At 45.7% G+C, this 27,984-nt stretch overlaps 1 protein-coding gene across 1 annotated transcript in view; it reads right to left on the bottom strand.

The window, feature by feature from the left end:
• Positions 1-14,315, bottom strand: part of ALG8 (ALG8 alpha-1,3-glucosyltransferase) — a 54,671-nt gene extending 40,356 nt beyond the window's left edge. Inside the window, exons 1-3 of the mRNA XM_089691507.1 lie at positions 14,159-14,315; positions 13,169-13,247; positions 8,003-8,196 (exon numbers count right to left, since the gene is read on the bottom strand). Of these exons, the coding sequence (XP_089547633.1) occupies positions 8,003-8,196; positions 13,169-13,247; positions 14,159-14,277 (392 nt within the window). The 5' untranslated portion in view covers positions 14,278-14,315. The remainder of the gene's footprint in view (positions 1-8,002; positions 8,197-13,168; positions 13,248-14,158) is intronic.
• Between the last annotated feature and the right edge of the window lie 13,669 nt (positions 14,316-27,984).

Here is a 27,984-nt window from a genome sequence, read left to right as displayed (position 1 = left end):
TGTATTCACACAGCAGGTAAAAAGGGGATTTCTACCAAAAACTAAATATTTCAAACTTAGGTGGACATTCGTATATCTCAAGGTAACACCCCGATTCCAGGAAACAATGCAGCTATGGTGATATCAAAAAAGATTGCAGTACTGACTCTAAAAGGGATATAAAACCCAAAAAACAAAAATGGAATACATTACAGTTTACCAATCCTTAAAAGTTACATAGTTCGTCTGTCTGAATAAAGACAAAAGTCCATCCAGTTCATCCATTAAAAATAAATAAATGTTTTTTTCAGCTTAATTGCTTTTGCTGTGTCTTATCTCTTTTTTGTTTTTTTTTTTGTTTTTGGTTTTTTTTTTCCCCATCTCTTCTAACATTCTGCTAAATCTTTGTTTCAGTACTGCTTGGACCTGAAGAAGGGGACATTCCCCGAAAGCTTGTCCTCAAAATTATATGTTAGTGCAAATAAAAAAAGTATCACGGACAGTACTCAATTGTTCCTGTCACAAGGGATGAACATCATCTCTTAGGATAGCATGGGCAGTGACAGGTGCTCTTCATGAGGAGATCTATTGATGTCTCCTCTGGCCTTGAAAGCATCTGATCAAACCAAGATCCTATACCCACAGTTGATCCAGAGGAAGGCAAAAAAAACCTGCAGGGAAAACCGGATCCCCCGAGAGCCAATCAGATATTCCCTGGATCAACTCTACCTGTAAATGTTATATCCAGTTATATTCTGTGTATCCAAGAAGGAATCCAGGACTTGAACCACTTCCAGACCGGACACTTTCACCCCCTTCCAGACCTGGCCAATTTTCAGCTTTCAGCGCTGTCACACTTTGAATGACAATTGCGCGTTCATGCAACACTGTACTCATATGAATTTAGCATTTTTTTGAGACAGATAAAGCTTTATTTTGGTGGTATTTATTCACCACTGGGATTTTTTTTTTTTTTTTTTGCTATGTAAAATGAAAAAGTCCAAAATTTTGAAAAAAAAATTGTTTTTCTTATAAAATTTTGCAAATATTTCATCATAAATCTTGGCCAAATTTTATTCCGTTATCTTTTTAGTAAAAAAAAAAAAAAATTAGTTTATAACCAAAAATTATAATTTTGAAACTTTTTTTTAATTTTATTTTTTATATTTATTTTTTTTTTATATACTGTCACCCTAGCAGTACAGTGTCACCATGGTGACACTGTACTACTTGGGGGAGGTGATGAAGATTTTTTTTTCTTTACACGGATTGCTTTTAAACCCATAAAGGCTGTAAAAGCAATCATTTCTCCTCTCTGGCTGCATTCTTGCAGCCATTGAGAACTACTGTGTGATTTGTGATTGGTCACAGCTTGTCACATGGTACAAGGCTGTTGTGAATGGCCTTATACCTTGTGACCTCTGTGATCATTCACAGATTTCACACGTAGTAAGCAATGATGTCAGAAGTGACATCTTGCTTACTACTCTGCATGTGATCACTGATTGGCCAATCAGTGATCACATGATCAGGACCTCACACAGAGGTCACGTCCGACGATCAGTGTTCCAGTGTGCCCAGAGAACACAGCGGGCACCGGATCGCAGTGCTGCGTGCTCCCAGGGAGCGCGCACAAGCAAGGGGCGGGGAAGCCATTTATAAACGGCCACCCGACCCTGCAATGCCACCGTCCGGCCGTTTATATACAACGACCGGAGGGAGATGGTTAAGGAAACTTTGTTGCAGAATCCTACCCCTTTATGCTCTGGAAAAAAAAAGCTCCTTGCTGTCTACAGAATGAATCTGAATAGGAGTGACTTTCCTTTAATAAAGCAGCTGATGCACTCTCTGTTACAAAATGAGGAAAGTTGCAGTGTCAGCATCCTTTTACTCTTTTGGGGGTATTTCAGCAAAAATTATATTTTTTTTTACTGCAGAGGATGCCTAAAATCTGACTTATCTTAAAGCAAGACTTTACTCTCTCAATCAACTTTGACTATTTTTAATCCTCATGCTGCTAATGTTAGCAAATGGATAGGGGGGTATATTTACTTGTTTTAAACTTTTATTTTACATTTCTTCAGTTACGTCCTGGTTTCCAGGCCTAGGCCAACTGATCTCGTACATTCCAGGAGTCTTCAGGAGTGGAGGAGGGGTTTTCTCAGCTAAGCACACCCTCCTGCCTGAGCTAAGGGCAGGTGGATTCTAGGAAGTCAATTCTAAATGAATAATCTGCCCTTATTCAAGATGGCCGCGGCTACAATTCTAGGGGGTGTTTTTCAAAGTGAGTTCTCACCAAAACACAGCATGAAGATTGTAAGCTCCAAGGATCAGGGCCCTCCTAACCCTCTTGTTTTGAACTGTATTGTCTCCCTTTATATTGCAAAGCGCTGAGCAAACTGTTGGCGTGATATAAATCCTGTATAATAATAATAATAAAGACATGGATGGATGGGAGTCTGCTTTGAATATTAAAAATGAATTAAAGTGGTCCTCAAGGAATTTTTACCTTCATGCACTCTATGCGTGAAGGTAAAAAACCTTTTGTTTGCAGCATGCCCCCCCCCAGCCTCCCCTAATACTCACCTAAGCCCCCTCTCCATCCAGAGATGTGTACTGGAGTCTCAGCTATCCCAGGACTCCCTCTTCTTATAGGCTTAGGCAGAAGTGGGAGTCATTAGCTCCCACTGCTGTCAATCACAGGTCAGTGAGCCAATGAGGAGAGAGGGGGCAAGGCCAAGCCACGGCTCCGTGCAGTGGGTGCCCCCATAGCACACTTCACCCAGAAAATTGTTGCAATTACAAATGTTTCAGCATTCTCATGTTTGATTCTTTTGTTTGTATTGGTATGACACAAGAAGTGGAGAACCAAAAAGCCAAATCTGACACATTCCACTCAAAACTCCAAAAATGGACTGGACAATATAATGGCTCTCTCAAAATTGTAAGATATAATTGCATTCCAAGTTTGTGATGTTCCTGTCAATTGTAATTAAACTCACCTGTATCAATTAACAGGAGCTGACAATATATAAATCACACCGACAACTAGTTAAATCGGTGAAAAATTGACTCAACCTTTCTGTTGTGTGTCTGTGTGGCATATGGAGCATGGAGAAGATAAAAGAGCAACAAAGAAGAGGATATGAGAACAAAAATTGTGGAAAAGCATGGACAATCTCAAGGTTACAAGTCCATCTCCAGAGATCTTAATGTTCCTGCGTCCACTGTGTGCAACAATGTCAAGAAGTTTACGATCAAAAATTGCAACAAAGGATTGTTGGAATGGTGGATAAAGAACCTCAATCAACTTCCAGACAAATTCAAGCTGACCTCCAGGCACAGGGTACAACTCTGTCAGCTCGCACTATACGTCGCCATCTGAATGAAATTGACTTAACCTTTCTGTTGTGTGTCTCTGTGTGCCACATGGAGCATGGAGAAGAAAAAGAGCAGCAAAGAATTGTCTGAGACTTTGAGAACAAAAATTGTGGAAAAGCATGGACAATCTCAAGGTTGCAAGTCCATCTCCGGAGACCTTAATGTTCCTGTGTCCACTGTGCGCAACAATGTCAAGAAGTTTACAGCCCGTGGCACTGTAGCTAATCTCCCTGGATGTGGATGAAAGAGGAAAACTTGATCAAAAATTGCAAGGAAGGATTGTTTCAATGGGGGATAAAGGACTTTGATCAACTTTCAGACAAATTCAAGCTGACCTCCAGGCACAGGGTACAACTGTGTCCACTCGCACTATACATCGCCATCTGGATGAAATTGACTCAACCTTTCTGTTGTGTGCCTCTGTGTACCACATGGAGCATGGAGAAGAAAAAGAGCAGCAAAGAATTGTCTGAGAATTTGAGAACAAAAATTGTGGAAAAGCATGGACAATCTCCAGGTTACAAATCCATCTCCAGAGATCTTAATGTTCCTGTGTCCACTGTGCGCAACAATGTCAAAAAGTTTACAGCCCATGTCACTGTAGCTAATCTCCCTGGATAGGAACGAACATGTGCTGACAATATAGAAATCACACCAGCAACCATTAAAATGGTGAAGAATTGACTCAACCCATTTTGTGTCTTTGTGTGCCCCATGGAGCATGGAGAAGAGAAAGAGCAGCAAAGAATTGTCTGAGAATTTGAGAACAAAAAAAATTGTAGAAAAGCATGGACAATCTCAAGATTACAAGTTCATCTCCAGAGACCTTAATGTTCCTGTGTCCACTGTGCGCAACATTGTCAAGAAGTTTACAGCCCATGGCATTGTAGCTAATCTCCCTGGATGTGGATGAAAGAGGAAAAATGATAAAAAATTGCAAGGAAGGATTGTTTGAACGGGGGATAAAGGACTTCGATCAACTTCCAGACAAATTCAAGCTGACCTTCAGGCACAGGGTACAACTGTGTCCGCTCGCACTATACGTCACCATCTGAATGAAAATGACTCAACCTTTCTGTTGTGTGTCTCTGTGTACCACATGGAGCATGGAGAAGAAAAAGAGCAGCAAAGAATTGTCTGAGAATTTGAGAACAAAAATTGTGGAAAAGCATGGAAAATCTCCAGGTTACAAATCCATCTCCAGAGATCTTAATGTTCCTGTGTCCACTGTGCGCAACAATGTCAAGAAGTTTACAGCCCATGGCACTGTAGCTAATCTCCATGGATGTGAACGAAAGAGAAAAACATGATCAACAATTGCAACGAAGGATTGTTGGAATGGTGGATAAAGGACCTCGATCAACTTCCAGACAAATTCAAGCTGACCTTCAGGCACAGGGTACAACAGTGTCCGCTCGCACTATACGTCACCATCTGGATGAAATTGACTCAACCTTTCTGTTGTGTATCTCTGTGTGCCACATGGAGCATGGAGAAGAGAAAGAGCAGCAAAGAATTGTCTGAGAATTTGAGAACAAAAAATTGTAGAAAAGCATGGACAATCTCAAGGTTACAAGTCCATCTCCAGAGATCTTAATGTTCCTGTGTCCACTGTGCGCAACATTGTCAAGAAGTTTACAGCCCATGGCACTGTAGCTAATCTCAATGTGTGCTAAACCCCTGTTTTGTAACGCATATTGTTAGACCGGTTAATTTGGTTTGTTTGCAGGCTGGCTGGCAAGTTAGAGCTGAGAATTTTTCTTGTTTGACATGCGTCACCCTTCCATGTGCTCCTTGCTGTGAAGGCCAGTTATAGACTGGGGCAGTGGCCATGTTTTGTACTGTAGCTAATCTCCCTGGACGTGGACGAAAGAGAAAAACTTGATCAAAGATTGCAAGGAAGGATTGTTGGAATGGTGGCTAAGGAACCTCTATCAACTTCCAGAAAAATTCAAGCTGACCTTCAGGCACAGGGTACAACTGTGTCAGCTCTCACTATACGTCGCCATCTGAATGAAAAGGGACGCTAGGGTAGGTGACCCAGGAGGACCCCACTGCTGACACAGAAACATAAAAAGCCAGATTGGAGTTTGCCAAAAAAAACTTACCTGAGGAAGCCAAAGTCCTTTTGGGAGAACGTGCTTTGGACAGATGAAAATAACAGCTATTTAATAAAGCCCATTATTCTGTTGAGGCCTTTAAAGAAAAGAATCCAGTCCCTACAGTCACATATGGTGGAGGTTCCCTGAAGTTTTGGGGTTGCTTTGCTGCTTCAGGCACTGGATGTCTTGATGGTGTGCATGGCATTATGAAACCTGAAGACTACCAAAGAATTCTGGGGTGCAATGTAGGGCCCAGAGTCGGGAAGTTGGGTCTCCATCAGAGGTCTTGGGTCATACAGCAGGACAATGACCCAAAGCACAAGTCAAAAAGCCCCCAGAAATATTTTCAGAGAAAGCGCTGGAGAGTATTGAACTGGCCAGCAATGAGTCCAGATCTCAATCCAATAGATCTCCTGTAGAGAGATCTCAAAACAGGAGTTGGGAAAAGGAACCCTTCCAATCTGAAGGACCTGGAGCAGTTGGTGAAAGAAGTGGTCCAAAATTCCAGTAGAGGGGTGTAAGAAACTCATTGATGGGTACAGGAAACCATTGACTTGTTATTTTTTCCAAGGGGTGTGCTACCAAATGATAACCACTTGCCTACAGGGCACTTATACTCCCTTCCTGCCCAGGCCAATTTTCAGCTTTCAGCGCTGTTGCACTTTGAATGACAATAGCGCGGTCATGCAACACTGTACCCATATGAAATGTTTATCATTTTTTTTTCACACAAATAGGAGCTTTCTTTTGGTGGTATGTAATCACCACTGGGGTGTTTTATTTGTTGCGCTATAAACAAAAAAAGAGCAAAAAATGTGAAAAAAAAAAAGTTTTTCTTTGTATCTATTATAAAATTTTGCAAACAGGTAATTTTTTTCCTTCACTGATGCACATTGATGAGGCTGCGCTGATAGGTGGCACTGATGGGCACTGATAGGCAGCAATGAGCGGCACTGCTGGGAAGCACTGATGGGCTTGAAAAAAAAAAATAAATAAGTTTTTGTTTCTATTATAAAATTTTGCAAACAGGTAATTCTTCTCCTTCATTGATGTGCATTGATGAGGCTGCACGGATGGGCACTAATGATGCTGCACGGATAGGCAGCACTGATGGGCACTGATGATGCTGCACGGATAGGCAGCACTGATGGGCACTGATGAGGCTACACGGATAGGCAGTACTGATGGGCACTGATGATGCTGCACGGATAGGCAGCACTGATGATGCTGCACGGATAGGCAGCACTGATGATGCTGCACGGATAGGCAGCACTGATGATGCTGCACGGATAGGCAGCACTGATGGGCACTGATGATGCTGCACGAATAGGCGGCACTGATGGGCACTGATGATGCTGCACGGATAGGCAGCACTGATGGGCACTGATAGGCATTGATGAGGCTGCACGGATAGGCAGCACTGATGGGCACTGATGATGCTGCACGGATAGGCGGCACTGATGAGGCTGCACGGATAGGCAGCACTGATGAGGCTGCACGGATAGGCAGCACTGATGGGCACTGATGATGCTGCATGGATAGGCAGCACTGATGGGCACTGATGATGCTGCACGGATAGGCAGCACTGATGGACACTGATGATGCTGCACGGATAGGCAGCACTGATGGACGACACTAATGATGCTGCACTGATATGCAGCAATGATGGGCACTGCCTGCTGGCACCGCTGGGCATTGACTGGTTGCACTGCTGGGCACAGGTGGGTGGCACTGCTGGGCACTGATCATCAGTGCCAATCTCTTCTCTGACAATTGCTGGTTATCTGTAGTACTTTCCTCACGCTGTGACAGTGTGAGGAAAGTGCAGCTGATAACCGGCAACTGTATTTACCTGGTGACTTGCTGAGTCATTGAATACAGCTGATCACGTGGTAAAAAGACCGCTGTGATTGGCCGTTTACCACATCACGTGATCAGCTGTGTCCTTAGAACACAGCGATAACGGAGATTGCTGGGGGCGCGAGGGAGGACGTCATATGACGCCCTCCCAGAAATGGACAACCGCGCTGTAGCCATCGTTCAGCTATAGCGCAGTTGGAAAGTGGTTAAATTCAGGGTGCCAGTAATTTTGTCCAGTCCACTTTTGGGGGTTTTGGGTGGAATGTGTCAGATTTGGCTTTTTGTTTCTCCACTTTTTTTGTGCCACACCAACACAAACAAAAGAAATAAACACGAGAATGCCTAAAAATTTGTAATTGCAACAATTTTCAGGGCGAAGTGGTGCGTTATCTGACATAAATGCCGGGGTGCCAGTATTTTTGGCCATGATGTTCAGCAAACAATATCCATACCTGGAGTTCAGTACAGACGGATGAGGTATCGGGCGTACCAGGGGTGGACTGACAACTCATGGGGCCCCCGGGCAATAGGGGATCATGGGGCCCCTGTGTCCTTGCCCACACTCAAAACGCCTATGAAAAAAGGTACCAGGGGCATCTCATGGGGCCCCCTACTGACCCCGAGCCCTCGGGCAATGCCCGAGTTTCCAAATGGTCAGTCCACCCCTGGGGCATACTTACTGTTTGGCAGCATATATAAAGAGGAGATCAGTGAGGATTACGGAGAGTCTCTGGAACAGGATGGTTTCCTGGCTGGCATAGTTGAGGTTTTCCACTTTCAGCATTTCCGGGTCAAAGAGCCGGGCGACATATGACAGGCCGTACTCAAACCAGGCGAAAAAGGGAGGGTAGTCCAATGTCCATTCAGAGGTTGCCTATGAAATGGGTACAACATTGCATTAGTTATCTCCAGATTTTATTTGATTTGCTTTTGAATAACCTGGCCCAGCTATCCTAAAAATGCAGCTTTCGCTGCAATATCGCCCTCTTCTCCAGTGTTGTCCCCTGCAGGCACTTCACTCCACTGCCAGTCCTCTTCTTTCAATGACAGCTACTGTCATTCCAGCCACTTCCTGTATACCCAGGCTGTCATGGACACACCCCTCCAGGGTGCACCATCATGTCAGCCTGGACTGTACAACACTGCAGAGAGATACATAGACCTGTCAGTGTCAGTCTCTGCATGACTGGAGAGCGCCCAGTGCCGTTGAAGATGAAATAGACACCAGGACATCACGTGCCCAGCTTGAAGACCCTTGGAAATAAGGCCTCTATAATGCAAACAAAAAATAAATAAAAAAGGAAGGGGATGCATGGGGAGGACAAGGGGAAGGGTATTAACCACTTAAAGTCCAGGCACTTTCACCCCCTTCCAGTCCAGGCCAATTTTCAGCTTTCAGCGCTGTCACACTTTGAATGACAATTGCACGGTCATGCAACACTGTACCCATACGAATTTTTCAGTATTTTTTTTTGAGACAGATAAAACTTTATTTTGGTGGTATTTATGCACCACTGGGATTTTATTTTTTTGCTATATAAATGAAAGTCCACAAATTTTGGGAGAAAAAAAAAAAAAAAGGGTTTCTTATAAAATTTTGCAAATAAATAATCTTTCTTCATAAATCTTGGCCAAAAATGTATTCATCTATCTTTTTAGTAAAAAAAAAAAAAAAAAAGAAAAAAAAACCCAAATTAGTGTATAACCAAAAATTATCATTTTTCAAATATTTTTTTTTACATTTTTATTTTTTTATATTATTATTTGTTTGTTTTTTAAATACTGTCACTCTAGCAGTACAATGTCACCATAGTTTTTCTTATAAAATTTTGCAAATAATCTTTCTTCATAAATCTTGGCCAAAATTTATTCAGCAATCTTTGTAGTAAAAAAAAATAAAATAAAATAAAAAAAATAACCCAAATTAATTTATAACCAAAAATTATAATTTTTCCAAATTTTTTTTTTACATTATATTTTTTTAAATTCTTATTTATTTTTGTTTAACATACTGTCACCCTAGCAGTACAATGTCACCATAGTGACTACTACTGTACTACTTGTGGGGGGGGTGATGAAGATTTTTTTTTTCTTTTTTTACACCGATTGCTTTTACACCCAATAAAGGCTGTAAAAGCAATGATTTCTCCTCTCTGGCTGCATTCCTGCAGCCATTGAGAAATACTGTGTGAACTGTGATTGGTCACAGCTTGTAGCATGGTACAAGGCTGTTGTGAATAGCCCGGTACCATGTGATCTCTGTGATCATTCACATATTTCACAAGTAGAAAGCAATGATGTCAGAAGTGACATCTTGCTTACTACTATTCATATGATCACTGATTGGCCAATCAGTGATCACATGATCAGGACCTCACACAGAGATCCCGTACAGCGATCTGTGTTCAGCTGTGTCCGGAAGACACAGAGGGCACCGATCGCGGTGCCGCGTGCTCCCAGGCAATGGTTGGGGGGGGGACGTTTAGAAACGTCCACCCGCATCGGCAGCGCTCCTGTCCGGCCGTTTATCGACATGGGCCGGACGGGAAGAGGTTAAAGAAAACAATCCCGACCCACTAAAATGCCAAGAAATTGTATCTCATGCAATTTGTTGCATTGTGTGTAATGTAAAATATATAAAAAAAATCCAACAAAAAGGGAGTGCCTCACAATGCACACAGCCATAGCCTAGAGCCAGATCGGTCACAAGGAAACCTAGGCAGGAGCTTAGGACCCGGTAGGTGTCTGGAGGGCCCACTTATAGTTCTGCATTAAACCAAGGAGATAACCCAATTGGTCAAAGCCGGCACCTGCCTATATCTTCCTATGGGAGGATGTACTAGATGTCTAGGTGGTGTCTACAGGGCCATTCAAAGGGGCCATCTTTTTTTCAATGTCCATCAAAGGGACGGGGGTGGGGCTGTACCTTCTACAACAGGGGGTCATCATACTTTCTAAACGAAGGGCCAGTTGACTGTCCTTCAGACTTCAGGGGGGGGCCACTGGGTGTAGAAATTTTACTGGGTCGTTGGTTGGGAGTAAACTGTGCATCTTTGGCATCAGGGGGAAGAATAGTGCACCATTGTTGGTGTCAATGGGAGAAATCATGCCCATATGTCAGTAACAGGAATTATGCCCCTTTGTTGGTGTTGGTGGGAGGAATGGTGTCCGGCATCATTGGCGAGGTAAAAGTGATCCAAGGGCCAGATAAAAGCAAGTAAAGGGCCACATTCGATCCCCAGGCCGCAGTTTGGAGGCCACTGCTCTAGAAGCTGGAAATCATTGTAGGAGGCACAGCTACACCAGTGATCTCCACTTGCTGCTGAGTCCCAAGCACAGCGGAAATCATGCCCAAATGTCAGTAACAGAAATTATGCCCCTTTGTTGGTGTTGGTGGGAGGAATGGTGTCCGGCATCATTGGCGAGGTAAAAGTGATCCAAGGGCTGGATAAAAGCAAGCAAAGGGCCACATTCAACCCCCAGGCCGCAGTTTGGAGACCACTGCTCTAGAAGCTGGAAATCATTGTAGGAGGCACAGCTACACCAGTGATCTCCACTTGCTGCTGAGTCCCATGCAGAGAGGCGCATGCACCGTTCAGAGATTTTTTCAGTGAATGCGAAGCATTCTCTGATTGGATGAGGTGGAGAGGCGGACAGTTACATCATGATCTCCACCTCATTCAATAAGAAAACGTTTTGCTTTCACTGAGAGAATGAAAAAGCGTTCTCTGAAGGGCGCCCGTGCCTATTTATACACTGACACTAATTGCAATTTAAAAAGCCACAAATGTGGGACATTAACCTCTAATTGGCATTGTAACCCGTATGTGTCACCTTGTGTGTCTGTACCAAGGCCTAACATTCCAGGGGGCGGAGACTTCTGATCCGGGGGGCGGAGACTTCTGATTCGGGCCATTTGGGTGATTTCTGTTATCATTATGATTTAAAAGGAGCCAAAACCACTATTTGATAATAAATGGCTTCATATGATCATCATCCTTCAATAAAAGAGCATTTTGTGGCATGATCAGTTATATTTTCAATATCAATGCCAGAATGTAACGATTTCTGCCAGGGGGTTCAAACTTTTGAGCACAACTGTATATGTGAGTTCAGTGTGTGTATGTGTGGGGTGGGTAGGGGAGGACATGTATGTGTCATATATGTGAGTTCAGTGTGTGTATGTGTGGGGTGGGTAGGGGAGGACATGTATGTGTCATATATGTGAGTTCAGTGTGTGTATGTGTGGGGTGGGTAGGGGAGGACATGTATGTGTCATATATGTGAGTTCAGTGTGTTTATGGGGTGGGTCGGGGAGGACATGTATGTGTCATATATGTGAGTTCAGAGTGTGTATGTGTGGGATGGGTAGGGGAGGACATGTATGTGTCATATATGCGAGTTCAGTGTGTGTATGTGTGGGGTGGGTAGGGGAGGACATGTATGCGTCATATATGTGAGTTCAGTGTGTGTATGTGTGGGGTGGGTATGGGGAGGACATGTATGCGTCATATATGTGAGTTCAGTGTGTGTATGTGTGGGGTGGGTAGGGGAGGACATGTATGTGTCATATATGTGAGTTCAGTGTGTGTATGTGTGGGGTGGGTAGGGGAGGACATGTATGTGTCATATATGTGAGTTCAGTGTGTGTATGTGTGGGGTGGGTAGGGGAGGACATGTATGTGTCATATATGTGAGTTCAGTGTGTTTATGGGGTGGGTCGGGGAGGACATGTATGTGTCATATATGTGAGTTCAGAGTGTGTATGTGTGGGATGGGTAGGGGAGGACATGTATGTGTCATATATGTGAGTTCAGTGTGTGTATGTGTGGGGTGGGTATGGGGAGGACATGTATGCGTCATATATGTGAGTTCAGTGTGTGTATGTGTGGGGTGGGTAGGGGAGGACATGTATGCGTTATATGTGAGTTCAGTGTGTGTATGTGTGGGATGGGTAGGGGAGGACATGTATGTGTCATATATGTGAGTTCAGTGTGTGTATGTGTGGGATGGGTAGGGGAGGACATGTATGTGTCATATATGTGAGTTCAGTGTGTGTATGTGTGGGATGGGTAGGAGAGGACATGTATGTGTCATATATGTGAGTTCAGTGTGTGTATGTGTGGGGTGGGTAGGGGAGGGCATGTATGTGTCATATATGTGAGTTCAGTGTGTGTATGTGTGGGATGGGTAGGGGAGGGCATGTATGTGTCATATATGTGAGTTCAGTGTGTGTATGTGTGGGATGGGTAGGGGAGGACATGTATGTGTCATATATGTGAGTTCAGTGTGTGTATGTGTGGGATGGGTAGGGGAGGACATGTATGTGTCATATATGTGAGTTCAGCGTGTGTATGTGTGGGGTGGGTAGGGGAGGACATGTATGTGTCATATATGTGAGTTCAGCGTGTGTATGTGTGGGACGGGTAGGGAAGGACATGTATGTGTCATATATGTGAGTTCAGCGTGTGTATGTGTGGGAAGGGTAGGGAAGGACATGTATGTGTCATATATGTGAGTTCAGCGTGTGTATGTGTGGGACAGGTAGGGGAGGACATGTATGTGTCATATATGTGAGTTCAGTGTGTGTATGTGTGTGGTGGGTAGGGGAGGACATGTATGTGTCATATATGTGAGTTCAGTGTGTGTATGTGTGGGGTTGGGGGTGCAGGGTACTTGTTTACTCCCTGTAGGCAATTTCCGTTTCTGTCTGATGGGGGATGGAGGGTCACTTTGGGATGCCAGTTGTGCAGCAAATCTATTTCTCTGTTTGCTTTGAGCAACCGGATTACAAAGTTGGTTTACATAGAGACCCCCCCGAGGTACGGGGCTTCTCTGGCACCTACCTCATAGTACCAGCGGGAGACGGGCAGACTGTGAGTGATGGCCAACCAGTTCCGATGAACTTCAAAGTCCGTGGAATGACTGCAGGAGACAAAAGAGACAATTACATGTCTGCTGGCTGAACCATTGTAGATCCACCCTCTTCTGAGCCTATACACCTGTACAGGGACTCTCAGATACCAGCAACTACCCGCTTTAAGTAATGAGACCTTATCACTGCAATGTATGCTGGGACTTGTAGTTCTGATTACCCTCCGACTTATCACTGCAATGTATGCTGGGACTTGTAGTCCCGATTACCCTCCTACTTAGCAATTTATGCTGGGACTTATAGTCCTGAATACCCTCCTACTTAGCAATGCATGCTGGGACTTGTAGTCCTACAATAACCTCCTACTTAGCAATGCATGCTGGGACTTGTAGTCCTACAATAACCTCCTACCTAGCAATGCATGCTGGGACTTGTAGTCCTACAATAACCTCCTACCTAGCAATGCATGCTGGGACTTGTAGTCCCGAATACCCTCCTACTTAGCAATGCATGCTGGGACTTGTAGTCCTGAATACCCTCCTACTTAGCAATGCATGCTGGGACTTGTAGTCCTACAATAACCTCCTACCTAGCAATGCATGCTGGGACTTGTAGTCCTGAATACCCTCCTACTTAGCAATGCATGCTGGGACTTGTAGTCCTACAATAACCTCCTACCTAGCAATGCATGCTGGCACTCATAGTCCCACACTAGCCTCCACTTAGGAATGCATGCTGGGACCTGTAGTTCTACAATAGCCTTCAACTTAGCAATGCATGCTGGGACCAGTAGTCTTGAATACCCTTCTACATAAGAATGCATGCTGGGACCTGTAGTCCTACAATCACCTCCTACTTCACAAAGCATGCTGGGACTTGTAGTTCTACAATACCCTCCCTCCCTCTGCCAGCTCTCCCATATGGTGCTCCTTCCATTGAAGCAATCCTCCTCGGCTCTTACTACGTCGGTATGAGCAGGCATTTCATCAGGGACACCCCCACAGCCAGGGTGACAAACCAGCCTCCGTCCCCGGATTGCCGGGTCCCCCTATCCATGCTTCCCCCTCTGGAGGCCGCCATCTTGCTGCACCCGGAACTGCCGGGCAGTGACAGTCAGAGACGCTACGTGCGGGCGTGGCCTCCCGCAGCTTGAAACAGCTGTGCCTGTCCATATTGGGCGGAGCGTGAAGAGAACCTGTCACCCATTGGAGGGTCATGGTACATGACGTCATGTCTTATTTCATGTGTTACTAGCTCATGTTATCTCCATTGTTACACCAGAGCAGTGCTGCCCTCTGTATTGTCGGAGATCAGGCCGTGTCACGTGGGGTGGAATGATATACTATGTCACATGACTCTGGGTGTATTGTCTGGGGTGTTGTGGCGGGGGTCAGCCACCAGTAGATGGCGGTGCGGGCTGGCTGTGCCGCCATGGCAGGGACTACTTGTAGATTCAGGGCTGCAGTACGGAGCGAGAGCCGGATAAGCCTCTGGGTGCGCTTAGTCATAGACTTCTATTATATCCGCATTCAGAAAGTGCGCCACACCTGCAGGATAGAATAGATGTCTATGGCGACACACTGCGAACCCTCAGGACGGTTAGACCGCAGCAGATCGGTGTGAAAGCAGCCTTATAGGGGGCTCAGGACAGTAAGGGTTCACTTAAATTTGTATTTAGGGGGGGTGGTAAAACCCCAAAGTTAAGACCAGGGCTGTTTTTCAGTGGGAATGCAGTTCTGGCACCTCTAGCACTAACAGCAGCACAGTGGCAAAATGGTTAGCACTTCCGCCTGGCAGTACTCGGGTCGTTGGTTCAAATCCCAACCACGGCACCACCTGCCTGGAGTTTGCATGTGCTCTCTGTGCCTGTGTGGGTTTCCTCTGGGTACTCTGGTTTCCTTCCACACTCCAAAGACATGCTGGTAGGTTAATTGGCTCTTGTCTAAATTGGCCCTAGTATGTGAATGTGAGTTATGCAGGCCATAGATGGGTTGAAAATCAGCCAATTTGTCGGCCGAAAAAAAAAATATGCCGATGTTCGCACCGTTAGTGGGTTTATTGGTCGGCCGTTTTTCGGGATTTTAAACTTTTTTATCGGTGAAGTTGGAAAAAAATCGGCCGATTTTGCTGATCGGCCGATTTTCCCGGCAATCATGGGCAAATCGGCCGATCTTTTTACCAATAAAAAATCTGCGCATGGGCCGTGACCTGCAAGAAGAAAAAAAAGAAGAAAAAGAATTCCAGTCCGCTATTATATTTGACATGAAAAGGTATTGCGGTTGCAACAATGTATCTATTTGTATCCGAATAAAAACATCTGCATCCGAAATGGATACAAATAGATACATTGTTGCAACAGCAATACCTTTTCATGTCAAATATAATAGCGGAGCTCTCTGCAGGGACAGAAGTAATTAAATGCCGGCCGTAGACGGGACGAAAATTGGCCGATTTTTTTTAACCATTGGTGGTAACGTTGGCCTAATGAACGATCGTTTTTTTTTTGTTTTTTTTTAATCGGCCGGTTTTAGACCTGTCTATGGCCTGCATTAGGGACCTTAGATTTTACACCCCTTGAGGGTTAGGGACTGATGCGAATGTACAATATATATGTGTAAAGCGCTGCGCAAATTGATGGCACTATATAAGTTCCATAAATAAATAAATGTAATGGCAAGGGGTGCTGGAGGGTCTATTGATGCTGGCTGCTGGGCCATCTATTGTTGCTGGAGGGGATCTCTTCTTTAAGTGGGGTCTATTGTTTCTGTTGGGGGTCTATTATTGCTGGGGCGGTTATTGTTGTAGATGGGATCTATTGTTGCTGGAGGGGGTCTATTGTTGCTGGGGCAGCTACTGTTGTAGATGGGATCTATCATTGCTGGAGGGGTCTTTTATTGCTGGGCAGTGTCTATTGTTGCTGGGGGCGGCTGTTGCTGTAGAGGGGATCTACTGTTGCTAGAGGGGGGTCTATGGTTGCCGGTGGGGAATCTATTGTTGCTGGGAGAGATTTACTGTTAAGGGAGATGTCTATTGATGATGGTTGCTGGGAGATTTGTTGTTGCTGTTGGGGATCTATTATTGCGTGGGTGGTTATTGTTGTAGAGGGGATCTATTGTTGAAGGAGGGGGTCTATTGTTGCTGGGGCCGGCTACTGTTGTAGAGGGGACCTATTGTCGCTGGAGGGGGTCTGTTGTTGCTGGGCAGTGTCTATTGTTGCTGGGGGAGGCTATTTATGTAAAGGGGATCTATTGTTGCTAGAGGGGGTCTATTGTTGCTGGTGGGGAATCTATTGTTGCTGGGAGAGATTTACTGTTAAGGGAGAGGTCTATTGATGATGGTTGCTGGGAGATCTGTTGTTGCTGCTGGGGTTTATTATTGCTGGGGCAGTATTTTGTTATGGGGGGTCCAATGTTGCTGGGGGAAGGCGGCTATTGTTGTAGAGGGGTTCTGTTGTTGCTGGAGGGGGTGTATTGTTGTGGGGCAACATTTGTTGTAGAGGGGATCTATTGTTGCTTGAGGGGTATATTGTTGTGGGGGGAACTATTGTTGCTGGAGGGTCTATTGTTTTTGGCTAAAGGGGATCTACTTATCTTGTCGTCATTAACAAATTCTATACAAATTACTTATCACCACAAAAAGGGGTGTTACTGGCAGGTGGGTAGGGGGTGGATCCAAGGGACGGTGCTCGGAGGTGGGTAGAGGGTGGATCCAAGGGACGGTACCAGCAGGTGGGTATGGGGTGGATCCAAGGGACGGTGCTCAGAGGCGGGTAGGGGGTGGATCCAAGGGACGGTACTGGCAGGTGGGTAGGGGGTGGATCCAAGGGACGGTGCTCAGAGGTGGGTAGGGGGTGGATCCAAGGGACGGTGCTCAGAGGTGGGTAGGGGGTGGATCCAAGGGACGGTGCTCAGAGGTGGGTAGAGGGCGGATCCAAGGGACGGTGCTCAGAGGCAGGTAGGGGGTGGATCCAAGGGACGGTACTGGCAGGTGGGTAGGGGGTGGATCCAAGGGACGGTGCTCAGAGGCGGATAGGGGGTGGATCCAAGGGATGGTGCTCGGAGGTGGGTAGGGGGTGAATCCAAGGGACGGTGCTCGGAGGTGGGTAGGGGGTGGATCCAAGAGACGGTGCTCGGAGGTAGGTAGGGGGTGGATCCAAGAGATGGTGCTCGGAGGTGGGTAGGGGTTGGATCCAAGAGACGGTGCTCGGAGGTGGGTAGAGGGCGGATCGAAGTGGTGATTCAGAAAGGGGGAGTTTTTCACCTATTCTCTGAGGAAAAAAATCCCTGGTTAAGACATGTTTTTACCACCCCCACCCAACCATGCCCCCTTTAGCTGCATTGCGACATACACATGGAGGAGTGATACACCTTGTCATGGTTGGTGGGTGTAGCACCTGCCAAGCTTGACCCATTTGAGTGAATGAGGCCGCTCCACCAGTGCCCTGCAGCCTTGTGCCGTACAGCAAACAAGGGGTTACAGCAGGCAGCACCTGCTTTTGGCCCTTGTACCCCGCAGAAGCATATGGGGCGCTTGCAGATTGGCCCCATTTACTGGAATGGGTCGAAATTGGCAGGCGGTAGCGCCCACCAAAAGCAACAGGGGGGTTCATTGCTGCTGCGCCAGATGTGCCTCAGCAGCTAAAGGGGGTAAGGACTGGGGCTGGTAAAACCTCAACTCAACTTCAGGGTTTTACCACCACCCCCAACTTTATGTGTGAATGAGCCCTAAGTCTCCGGTCACACTGGATGCGAATTGGCATGTGATTTGCATGCTACGTCACGTCGCACCCTATTGTCCGCAATTACAATGGTCATATCAGTGCGGTTCACACCGATTTCTAAAGTAGTACATGCTCTACTATTGCTGCAATTTGCTGTGTCAGATGTCTTGCAAATCGCACCTGAAATCGGCATCTCATCTGACTTTGATATTGTACGACTTCACTGTAAGTTGCACGATTTCAAAGTCGGGTTTGGTGTGACACTATATCTAATCTCCCCGGACCCCGCATTCACCATATCTGATCTCCCAGGACCCCACATTCACTATATCTGGTCTCCCAGGACCCCGCATTCACCATATCTGATCTGCCAGGACCCCGCATTCACCATATCTGATCTCCCAGGACCCCGCATTCACTATATCTGGTCTCCCCGGACCCTGCATTCACTATATCTGGTCTCCCAGGACCCCGCATTCACTATATCTGATCTCCCAGGACCCCGCATTCACTATATCTGATCTCCCTGAACCCTGCATTCACTATATCTGGTCTCCCAGGACCCCGCATTCACTATATCTGGTCTCCCAGGACCCTGCATTCACTATATCTGGTCTCCCAGGACCCCGCATTCACTATATCTGATCTCCCAGGACCCCGCATTCACTATATCTGGTCTCCCCGGACCCCGCATTCACTATATCTGATCTCCCCGGACCCCGCATTCACTATATCTGGTCTCCCAGGACCCCGCACTCACTATATCTGATCTCCCCGGACCCCGCATTCACTATATCTGGTCTCCCAGGACCCCGCACTCACTATATCTGATCTCCCAGGACCCCGCATTCACTATATCTGATCTCCCTGGACCCCGCATTCACTATATCTGGTCTCCCAGGACCCCGCATTCACTATATCTGGTCTCCCCAGACCCCGCATTCACTATATCTGCTCTCCCAGGACCCCGCATTCACTATATCTGGTCTCCCAGGACCCCGCATTCACTATATCTGCTCTCCCAGGACCCCGCATTCACTATATCTGGTCTCCCAGGACCCCGCATTCACTATATCTGGTCTCCCAGGACCCCGCATTCACTATATCTGGTCTCCCAGGACCCTGCATTCACTATATCTGGTCTCCCAGGACCCCGCATTCACTATATCTAATCTCCCAGGACCCTGCATTTACTATATCTGGTCTCCCTGGACCCCGCATTCACTATATCTGGTCTCCCAGGACCCCGCATTCACTATATCTGGTCTCCCCGGAACCCGCATTCACTATATCTGCTCTCCCAGGACCCCGCATTCACTATATCTGGTCTCCCAGGACCCCGCATTCACTATATCTGGTCTCCCCGGACCCTGCATTCACTATATCTGGTCTCCCAGGACCCTGCATTCACTATATCCGGTCTCCCAGGACCCCGCATTCACTATATCCGGTCTCCCAGGACCCCGCATTCACTATATCCGGTCTCCCAGGACCCCGCATTCACTATATCCGGTCTCCCCGGACCCTGCATTCACTATATCTGGTCTCCCAGGACCCCGCATTCACTATATCTGGTCTCCCCGGACCCTGCATTCACTATATCTGGTCTCCCAGGATGCTGCATTTACTATATCTGATATCCCCGGACCCCGCATTCACTATATCCGGTCTCCCAGGACCCCGCATTCACTATATCCGGTCTCCCAGGACCCCGCATTCACTATATCCGGTCTCCCAGGACCCCGCATTCACTATATCCGGTCTCCCAGGACCCCGCATTCACTATATCCGGTCTCCCAGGACCCCGCATTCACTATATCTGGTCTCCCCGGACCCTGCATTCACTATATCTGATCTCCCAGGACCCCGCATTCACTATATCTGATCTCCCACAGGACACAGGAATGTAAATATAAACTACTAAATACCTTTTCTCATCAGCTGTTAGAGCAGTCTTGTGACTTCTATCAGTGTCCAGCAAAGCACTGGTTAAATTTGTAGGAGGAGTATCCTCCTGCTCTAGGAAGATGCAGGACCCCTGACCTCTGTCTGGACAGTGTTGACTGGCCCTGTGCTGATCATATGCACTCTAAAAAAAAAAACCACCTCTCTAGCAATACACACCAAACAGAGCGTGTGCAGAGTGTCTCCACGCCATATGTCTTATCAGGAGATAAGAGGGGGACCCTAGAAGAAGGGGAGGATCAGAGAAGACCGGATCAAACAGGCTTTATTTACACAATGCAGAGGATTAACCCCTTAGGTTCCACAGGGAGTATAACAAGCACGCTTTACTGCAGATACAGACTGATTGTACTGTTGTGGGTTCGGTAACACCTTAAGATGCCGGCCCCGGGGACAGAGGACGGCCGGTGAACCCGGCTGCGGTGAGCACAAAGCTGGATCCTGGGTCAGGTGAGTGGCATTTTTTTTTTTTTTTTAAGTCAGCAGCTGACTTTTATTTTATTAACAGGCCACTGGATCTTCACTTTAGTCTAGGGTCACTCCTACTCAGGCTGTGTTTGAGCCGTTTCTGCATTGCGTATTGCATTGCGTTTTTGCACTTGCGTTTTTGATGCGTTTTGTGGGGGGGGGGTTATTTTTTTTTTTTCTGGTTTCTAGGCAGATTTAAAATGCAAAAAGCATCAAAAACGCACTACATGCTTTTCTTCAGCATTTCCATTGAAGTCTATAGAAACAAAAAGGTCTTATGGAGATTGTGGGGTGCTCTGCTGCCACCTATTGACGTTTGGCAGATATGTAAACTGAATTTTTTTTTTTTTCAATCTAATAACCTAAGGTTGGATTTACAATTTATCTCTTTATTTGGGATATATGGGAGTGTTTTATCATATTGCTATCTACTATACTTATATAGTATACATTAGACAGCAATTATTTATTATTTTACACATAAAATATTATTATACCCCAAAGTAAAGATATCCCAGAAACATCACCTTAGCACTCAAAAATCAAAAAAGAACACATAATAAATTATAAAATATGTTATTTTTTTTTTTTTTCCAAAAAAAGTCTTTATTGAAGTAAAAGGCATATCAGACCATAAGCAGATACGGAACACAGTCCTGACTTAATCTCCCGTGACGCAGACGGGTAATCAGATATGCATATGAAATGTACATTGAACAGAAAACAAAATAACACGATACCCGGTAAACGATATACACCAAAAAAGTATGGAATATAAATGGTAATCGAGATAAGTATGAAGGATGTAAATCTAAGGGGTAGAAATCGCTCAGGTAATCGGGCAGTGGAGCAAAAGACAGCAATATCGTCTAAAGCGCGCACATCGTGTGATTCCGTATCCGGGGAAGGCAAGTTTCTTCTTGTAGATATAATTAGATGTGTAAGAGAAAGATGTGAGACAAAAGGAGAGAAAAAAGAGAAAAAGAGAGAAGAGTGCATCAGATGGAGGAAGATAGAGAAAGCATTGAGGGGAGGGAAAGAGAAGAAAAAAAAAAAAAAAAAGGGGGGGGGGAATATGTTATAATTTTATTTTTGCAGTTTTAATAAAATAAGGCTAAGATTTTTCTTTTACAATGGATTTTATTATAGAATAAACAGCAGCAGAGGAATGGTCATAAACAAGACTGTGATAATTGTGCGCTTAGACACGCTGACAATCATTTTGTATCATACTCTACAAATATCATTCCACTCCGTCCCCCTCCCCTCCCCTTTGAATGGAATGATGTCTGTGTGTGCACTGGGGTCACAGCTGGATAAGCTTCATGGTTGTAACCCCAAGTAGCCTGGTGCCAGAGTGTCTGCCAAACCCTTTCCTCTGCCGGGTCGTAAAACTATCACTCAGTCGGTCACTTGACATGTAAGCATTACAGCAGGGGCCATAAAACGTACATTCCACATTTTTCATACAAATTCATAACTTCAGCAGGAACTAGGGCACATTGATATAAAATATATATTCAGATGGGTCATTTTAATACGAGTCACATGACACCTTACATCCCTATGTAGCATCTACAAGAGGGTAGAAAGCAATATATTTTTATCCGGAGTGGCAGGATATGCCATAATTGGTATCTGGACGTTCGGAATATGATTCTGCATATTAATCTGCCAGTTGCAAGGATGCTACCTGTACCTATTGAAGGTTAGTGACCATGGGATAAACATGCAAGGGATTTGGTCATAGCCTGGGTCCCCGAATAACACCCATCCCCAAATGAGGCGATTGGCCCTTTGCTTTCAGGAGACACCCCTTTGGGTTACTAGAAAAAAGGCTGGCATGCCTGGAGAGAGGTAAGAAGAGATACCTCCCTTTTAACACCAGGAACATCTTTGGGAGAAAGGCAACCTTTTTGTTCGGACGACTGGATTCTGCTCAAACCAACGACTCTTGCAAGTATCCTGCCTTCTGAAACGTCTTTCTTTTATTTCTCTGTTGTTTTATTGCTCTCTCTTTATATATATATATATATATATATTTGTTACATCTTTTCTGTAATTATTTTAATTGCACCATTTTGACCTTTTCAGTAATAAATCCTATTTTCTGAAAAGTGTTGAAACTGTCTCTAAAGTTTTTAATGCAAACTAAAAGAATCCCTGTCTCTGGAGAGTGCTACTGTATGTATTATCCCTCTGCATACATCTGTCTGCGGTGGTATGTGTATACAGACGCTTATTCAAACATCATAGTGTTACTACTGCTAAGATTTGTGAGTTTCCTCCTTCTCTGTAAAAAGGTGGTGGTGGCAGTGTGAAGGGTTAATTGTGTAATTAACCTGACCCAGTAACAATCGCTCTCAGGCTGCTGAACATAGATTGTGGTCCAGCGAGCTAGAAAATCTTTGTGCAGGGTGCAGCTGAGAGTGGCATCGGTACGCAAGTGGCAGCGTGGTCTTAGATCGGCTAGTCCTTCGGTCACAAGTTGGTGAGAAGGGCTGGGGTCTGACGCAGCGCACCTTCACAAAGAGTACTGTCAGGGCTCCAGGTATGACCAGAGGTGTGTGGGGCTAACACAGGGAAACGCAGGCTCAAGTACGGTGTAAACAATCTAATTTATTACAGGCTATACAAAAATATAAACGCACAATATAAACAAAACCAAACCTCCAACTGATAACGGAAAGTACAAGCACACAGACAAGAGTAGTCAGGGCTGGTGAGGTGGAGTGGTCAGGCAGGCCGGGTCAGGAACCATCGGGCAGACAAGGTACAAAGGAGCAGGCAGAGCGTAGTCAGATGGGCCGGGTCAGGAACAATCAGGTAGACAAGGTAACAGAGGAGCAGGCAGGAGAGTGGTCAGGAATAGCCGAGGTCGGTGCAGGCAGAGTTCTAACAATGTCAGGAGTCAGGCAGAGGGATCAGGAATGCAGGCAGCCGACAGGTTCAGGCACAGGGGCTCATGGGAACAATACGCCAAGGCACTGATTGCAGGCCTGGCCATTGCTTAAATACACCTCCTGCAATGAGCCTCAGGTGATGGCTTGACTGCAGGAGTGAGATTCTGGCTGCTGATAGCACCCGCTGGCTAGCACTGGTACTGCAGACCACAAGGCAGGTGAGTCCCACCACCAGTGGCGAGTCCATTCCTGACAAGTACTGACCAACAGAAATAAAACTTACAAATTTTCTGATGAATAGTACAATAAGTGCACTGAAATATAGACAAGGAAATAAACTGAGTACACAAGCGCAGTATATGAGAAGATAAAATAAAGCATAATGGTTTGCAAAAATGGCAAACAATTTAGAGACCAAGAATTAGTAAACCAAGATCAAAGGTTATCACCAAATCTGCATACAAAAGGCAAGAGAAGTGAAACACAGAGCCTCACTAGATGCATGTTGGCACACCATGCCCATGGCTCCCATGGAAGTCTAACAGGTAGATATAATATTGCTGGTGCAGTTCTTATATAAAAACAAAAACAAAAAAAAGTTACAATCAGCGCAAATATCATAAAAACAAACAGAACAGAGAAGAGAAAGGGAGGAATGTAGAAAGAAAAGACAAATAGAGGGCTCCAGGGGGTCGCAATGGAAAAAAAAACTTATATTGACAAAAGGGACTGGTCAAATCTGGACGGTTGGGCTATATCAAGCCAGTGATGCCAGATCTGTAGAAACTTCATGTGAGTGTCTGACAGCATAGCTGTCAGTTTCTCATTAACCATTATAAAATTTATCCAATTTTTGACAGCTTCGAAGCTGAGGAGGGGGGTCTTCCAAGCCTTCGTGATCGTTAGTTTGGTGTCCATGAATAGGTGCGATGCTTACTGCCGCTCAGGACGAAGTAGGCCCACCAATGGTTTAAGTAATAGCGCTTTGTATGTGTTGCGCTTAATGTCTGTATGAAACATAGTGCGAAGAAGGGCATAAACCCTGAAACACAGTCTGCAAACCTTAGGGCAAGTCCACCAAATATGGGCCATGGTGCCTACTTGTCGACAGCCCCGAAAACAAGTCGGGGAGTATGCGGGGATAAAACGGGCCAGACAGGCAGGCGTGTAATACCATCTATAGAGGACCTTATAGGCATTTTCTAAAATAATAACGTTCCTTGAACATTTAGACAATGTCTGGGTCATGATCTGCCAGTCTTGCTGATCCAGACTTCCTCCGAGTTGCAACTGCCATTGCTGATAAGAACGAACCGGGGGCGTTCTATAAGAAATAATAGTGGAGTAGACAAGAGAGATCAAGCCCAGGGCATGGGGTCTATGTCTGCAAAGACTTTCAAAGGGGGTCAGCCTATAGGGTCCCAAATGCTCATGTATTAATGTATTGATAAAGTGATGAAGTTGAAGGTAGCCATTGTGCTTCCACAACGGAATATCATAAGAAGAACGCAGGGTCTCAAAGGTGAGTTTCCGGGTGGGAGAAAGCAAAGAATGCACATCGTAGAATCCATGGGCTAGCCACCATGCAAACTGCCCAGGATTGTCAAGGCTCTGGGGAAATAATGGGTTATGGAGCAAATGCAGCAAAGGCAAATGGGCAGAAATGAGACAAGCGGAATATTTAATAGAATCCCAAAGACGAAGCATGTGCGTCAACGTCGGACTAAGAGGTGAAGGGCGATGAATAGGGGGAAGCCATGATAAAGAAGAGTGGTATCGGGTGAGAGTCCATCAGATCTACAGTAGCCCACAAGGGGACATTGCGAGATGCGTGAAGATGGGCTAAGGGAGCAATGTTAGCCGCTAAATAGTAACCCTGAAGATTCGGGACGGACAACCCTCCCTCAGTCTTACAGGCAAATAAAATCTGTTTGTTAATTCTAGGTCGGGTGGAGCTCCAGACAAAAGACAGATGTCTCCGCTGATGAATGCGCAATATATGTGAAGGGACAGGGAGCGGTAAAACTCGAAACACGTACAATAATTTAGAGAGATAAGTCATACGAATAGCATTAATTCTACCGAACCATGAAAGCGGAAAATGAGTCCAGGAGGACAACATCTCTGTCAAATCCTTAAAAACAGAGGGGAAGTTAGTCCGGTAAAGTCCCTCATAAGCCGGGGTGAGCTTAATCCCCAAATACGGTAAGGCCAAGAGCCATTGAAAGGAAATAAATGTTTCGGAGTTGCCAACAACGGCGGTGAAAGGGTAACCTTAGATTTGGAAGGGTTGACATAAAGGCCGGATAGAACAGCGAAGGAATCCAAAACCAAGAGTAGGTTTGGCAGAGTGACCCCCAGATTTGTAACTGACAACATTATATCGTCGCCAAACAGGAATAACTTATGCTGAGAGCCGGCAACATCCAGTCCCTTAATATCAGGATGCATACGAATAGCTTCTGCTAGGGGTTCCAAAGCCAAAATGAATAGTATGGGGGAAAGCGGGAAACCCTGTCTAGTATCCCTACCAATCAGAAACGTTGAAGACTCAAAACCATAATATTTGAGCTTTGCTTGAGGGCACGTATATAATGGACGAAATCCAACACAATAACGACCAACCAAAACCAAAATGGCGAAGGACCGACATGAGGTAAGGCCAGGATAAAGTGTGAAAAGCCTTATTAATGTCCAAGGATAAGAGCAGCATATCAATTTTGTGAGTATGAGCCAGATGTTGCAATTGTAGAATTCGTCTGATGGCGTCCACCGCTTGTCTATGGGGGACAAAACCCACCTGATCTTTCTTAATCAGACCAGAAAGGAAGGAATTCAAGAGAGTGGCTAGAATTTTTGTCTGATTTTCATGTCAATGTTAATAAGAGAAATTGGCCTATAATTCGCCCAATAAGAATGGTCTCGATCAGGTTTTGGGATCATAACCACGTTAGCAGTCAGTGAGTCGGGGGAAAAAGCCGCACCTCCCTTCACTGCATTAAACATAGCGGTGAGGTGAGGAGCAAGCACATCAGCTAATTTCTTGTAATACAAAGCCGTATATCCATCTGGGCCTGGACGTTTGCTCATCTTCAAGTCAGCAATACAATGCAAGACTTCCGACATTTGAATATCACGGTCCATCAAGTCTTTGTGGGCCTGAGTCAAAGTAGGTAAACACAGGCGGGACAAGAAATCAGAAATAGCCTGAGGATCAGCTCGCGTGGGGTCCGTGTAAAATTTAGCAAGTCAATGCCAGAATTCCTCCAACACCGCTACAGGATTACTAATTAGAACATTATGGCTGTCAGAGCCTGGGTCCAAACCTAGGCCTTCTGCAGTGAGATGCAATGTTTCTTCTTGCTGAGCCACCTGGAATGCTGGACAGCTCCCTTTACAATTATTTGGATGATCCTACCTTGACCTTGTTTATCTTGAACCTTGAACCCCTTGCTCCTCCCAAGAACTTCCTGATCAAAGCTATGTCTCTGCATTTCCTGTTTGCCAGATTATTGTGTCTTCTCCAGCCAGTATCTCGCTTTGTCTCTCTGTGACGGGAGTGACTTTTGGGGGTGGGGGGACCCCTGTATCATCTTCCCAAATTCTGATGTTTAACCCACCCTGTGCCTGTTAAGGGGATCTTCCCAAATTCTGATGTTTAACCCACCCTGTGCCTGTTGTGGGGATTGACCTTTGTTCACTGCCATGTGGTTGTCCATTGTTCACTGCCACATGGTTGTCCATTGCAGGGGCTGCCTGACAACTCATGGGCCCCCCGGGAAATAGGGGATCATGGGGCCCCTGTGTCCTTGCCCACACTCAAAGCACATCCAAAAAAGCCTATAAAAGGTACCAGGGGCATTTCATGGGGCCCCCTACTGACCCCGGGCCCTCGGGCAGTGCCCGAGTGCTCAAATGGTCAGTCCGCCCCTGGCCCATTGTTCTCTGCCATGTGCTGTATCCCATTGTTCTGTGTCTTGGTTGGGTGGGGGGTGTTTCCTGTAGCCCTTCCCACTGATGGGGCGGGCTGATGATGTGTTTCCTGTTCCTGGTTGTGTTTCCCCGTCCTGTGTATATATCTTGTTTTTGTGTAAAAATAAAGGAGTTGACTTCCTGTCTTAAGAAGAGTCTGGTGCTGTCTATTTCCTGCATGATCAGCGGGTGGTGTCCAGGGATTTGTGTTCGGACAGGGAAGCTGCAGTATAACGGAAATACCCAAGTGCGGTCTGGGTCCGGTTCCGTAACACTTTCCTGCTGCCGTCCATACCTTCGCTACTGACCTTTGGCTTGTTCCTTGACTACGATTCTGCCTCATCCCAACCTGCTACCGCTTGTTACCGACCCTCGGCTTGTTTACTGACTACACTTCTGCTAGATCCTTAGCTGCCATATCAGTTACTGGATTCCGGCTTGCTCACTTCCTGGTGGGGTGATCCTGAGAACTGCGACCTGGTACTAACACACAGCAAAATCCATCAGGAGCTCTGGTGAATGCCGGTTAGTGCTTAGACCCCGCACCTCAGGTGAGCCTGCGTCATTTCCCAGGGTGACCTGCTTGTTTACCTATCCTGTTGGTTGGTCTGCTGCTATAGCTACTGGTCTCTGAACCTGACCTCACACCGTGACAATGGCAAGTGCGTAGAGATATTGGCTTAGGGTGGTGCATAAAAGAACGCAGTCTACGTGCTAATCTGGAACCCGGTTTGTTTGCTCTACTGTACCACTTCAAAC

The sequence above is a fragment of the Staurois parvus genome, unplaced genomic scaffold (genome assembly GCF_062004578.1).
Source record: "Staurois parvus isolate SC_StPar_1 unplaced genomic scaffold, SC_StPar_1.0 ptg000563l, whole genome shotgun sequence".
NCBI classification, from domain to species: Eukaryota; Metazoa; Chordata; class Amphibia; order Anura; family Ranidae; genus Staurois; species Staurois parvus.
The sequence above is the reverse complement of the archived record's forward strand: the minus strand, read 5'-3'. Positions and strand labels throughout refer to the sequence as shown.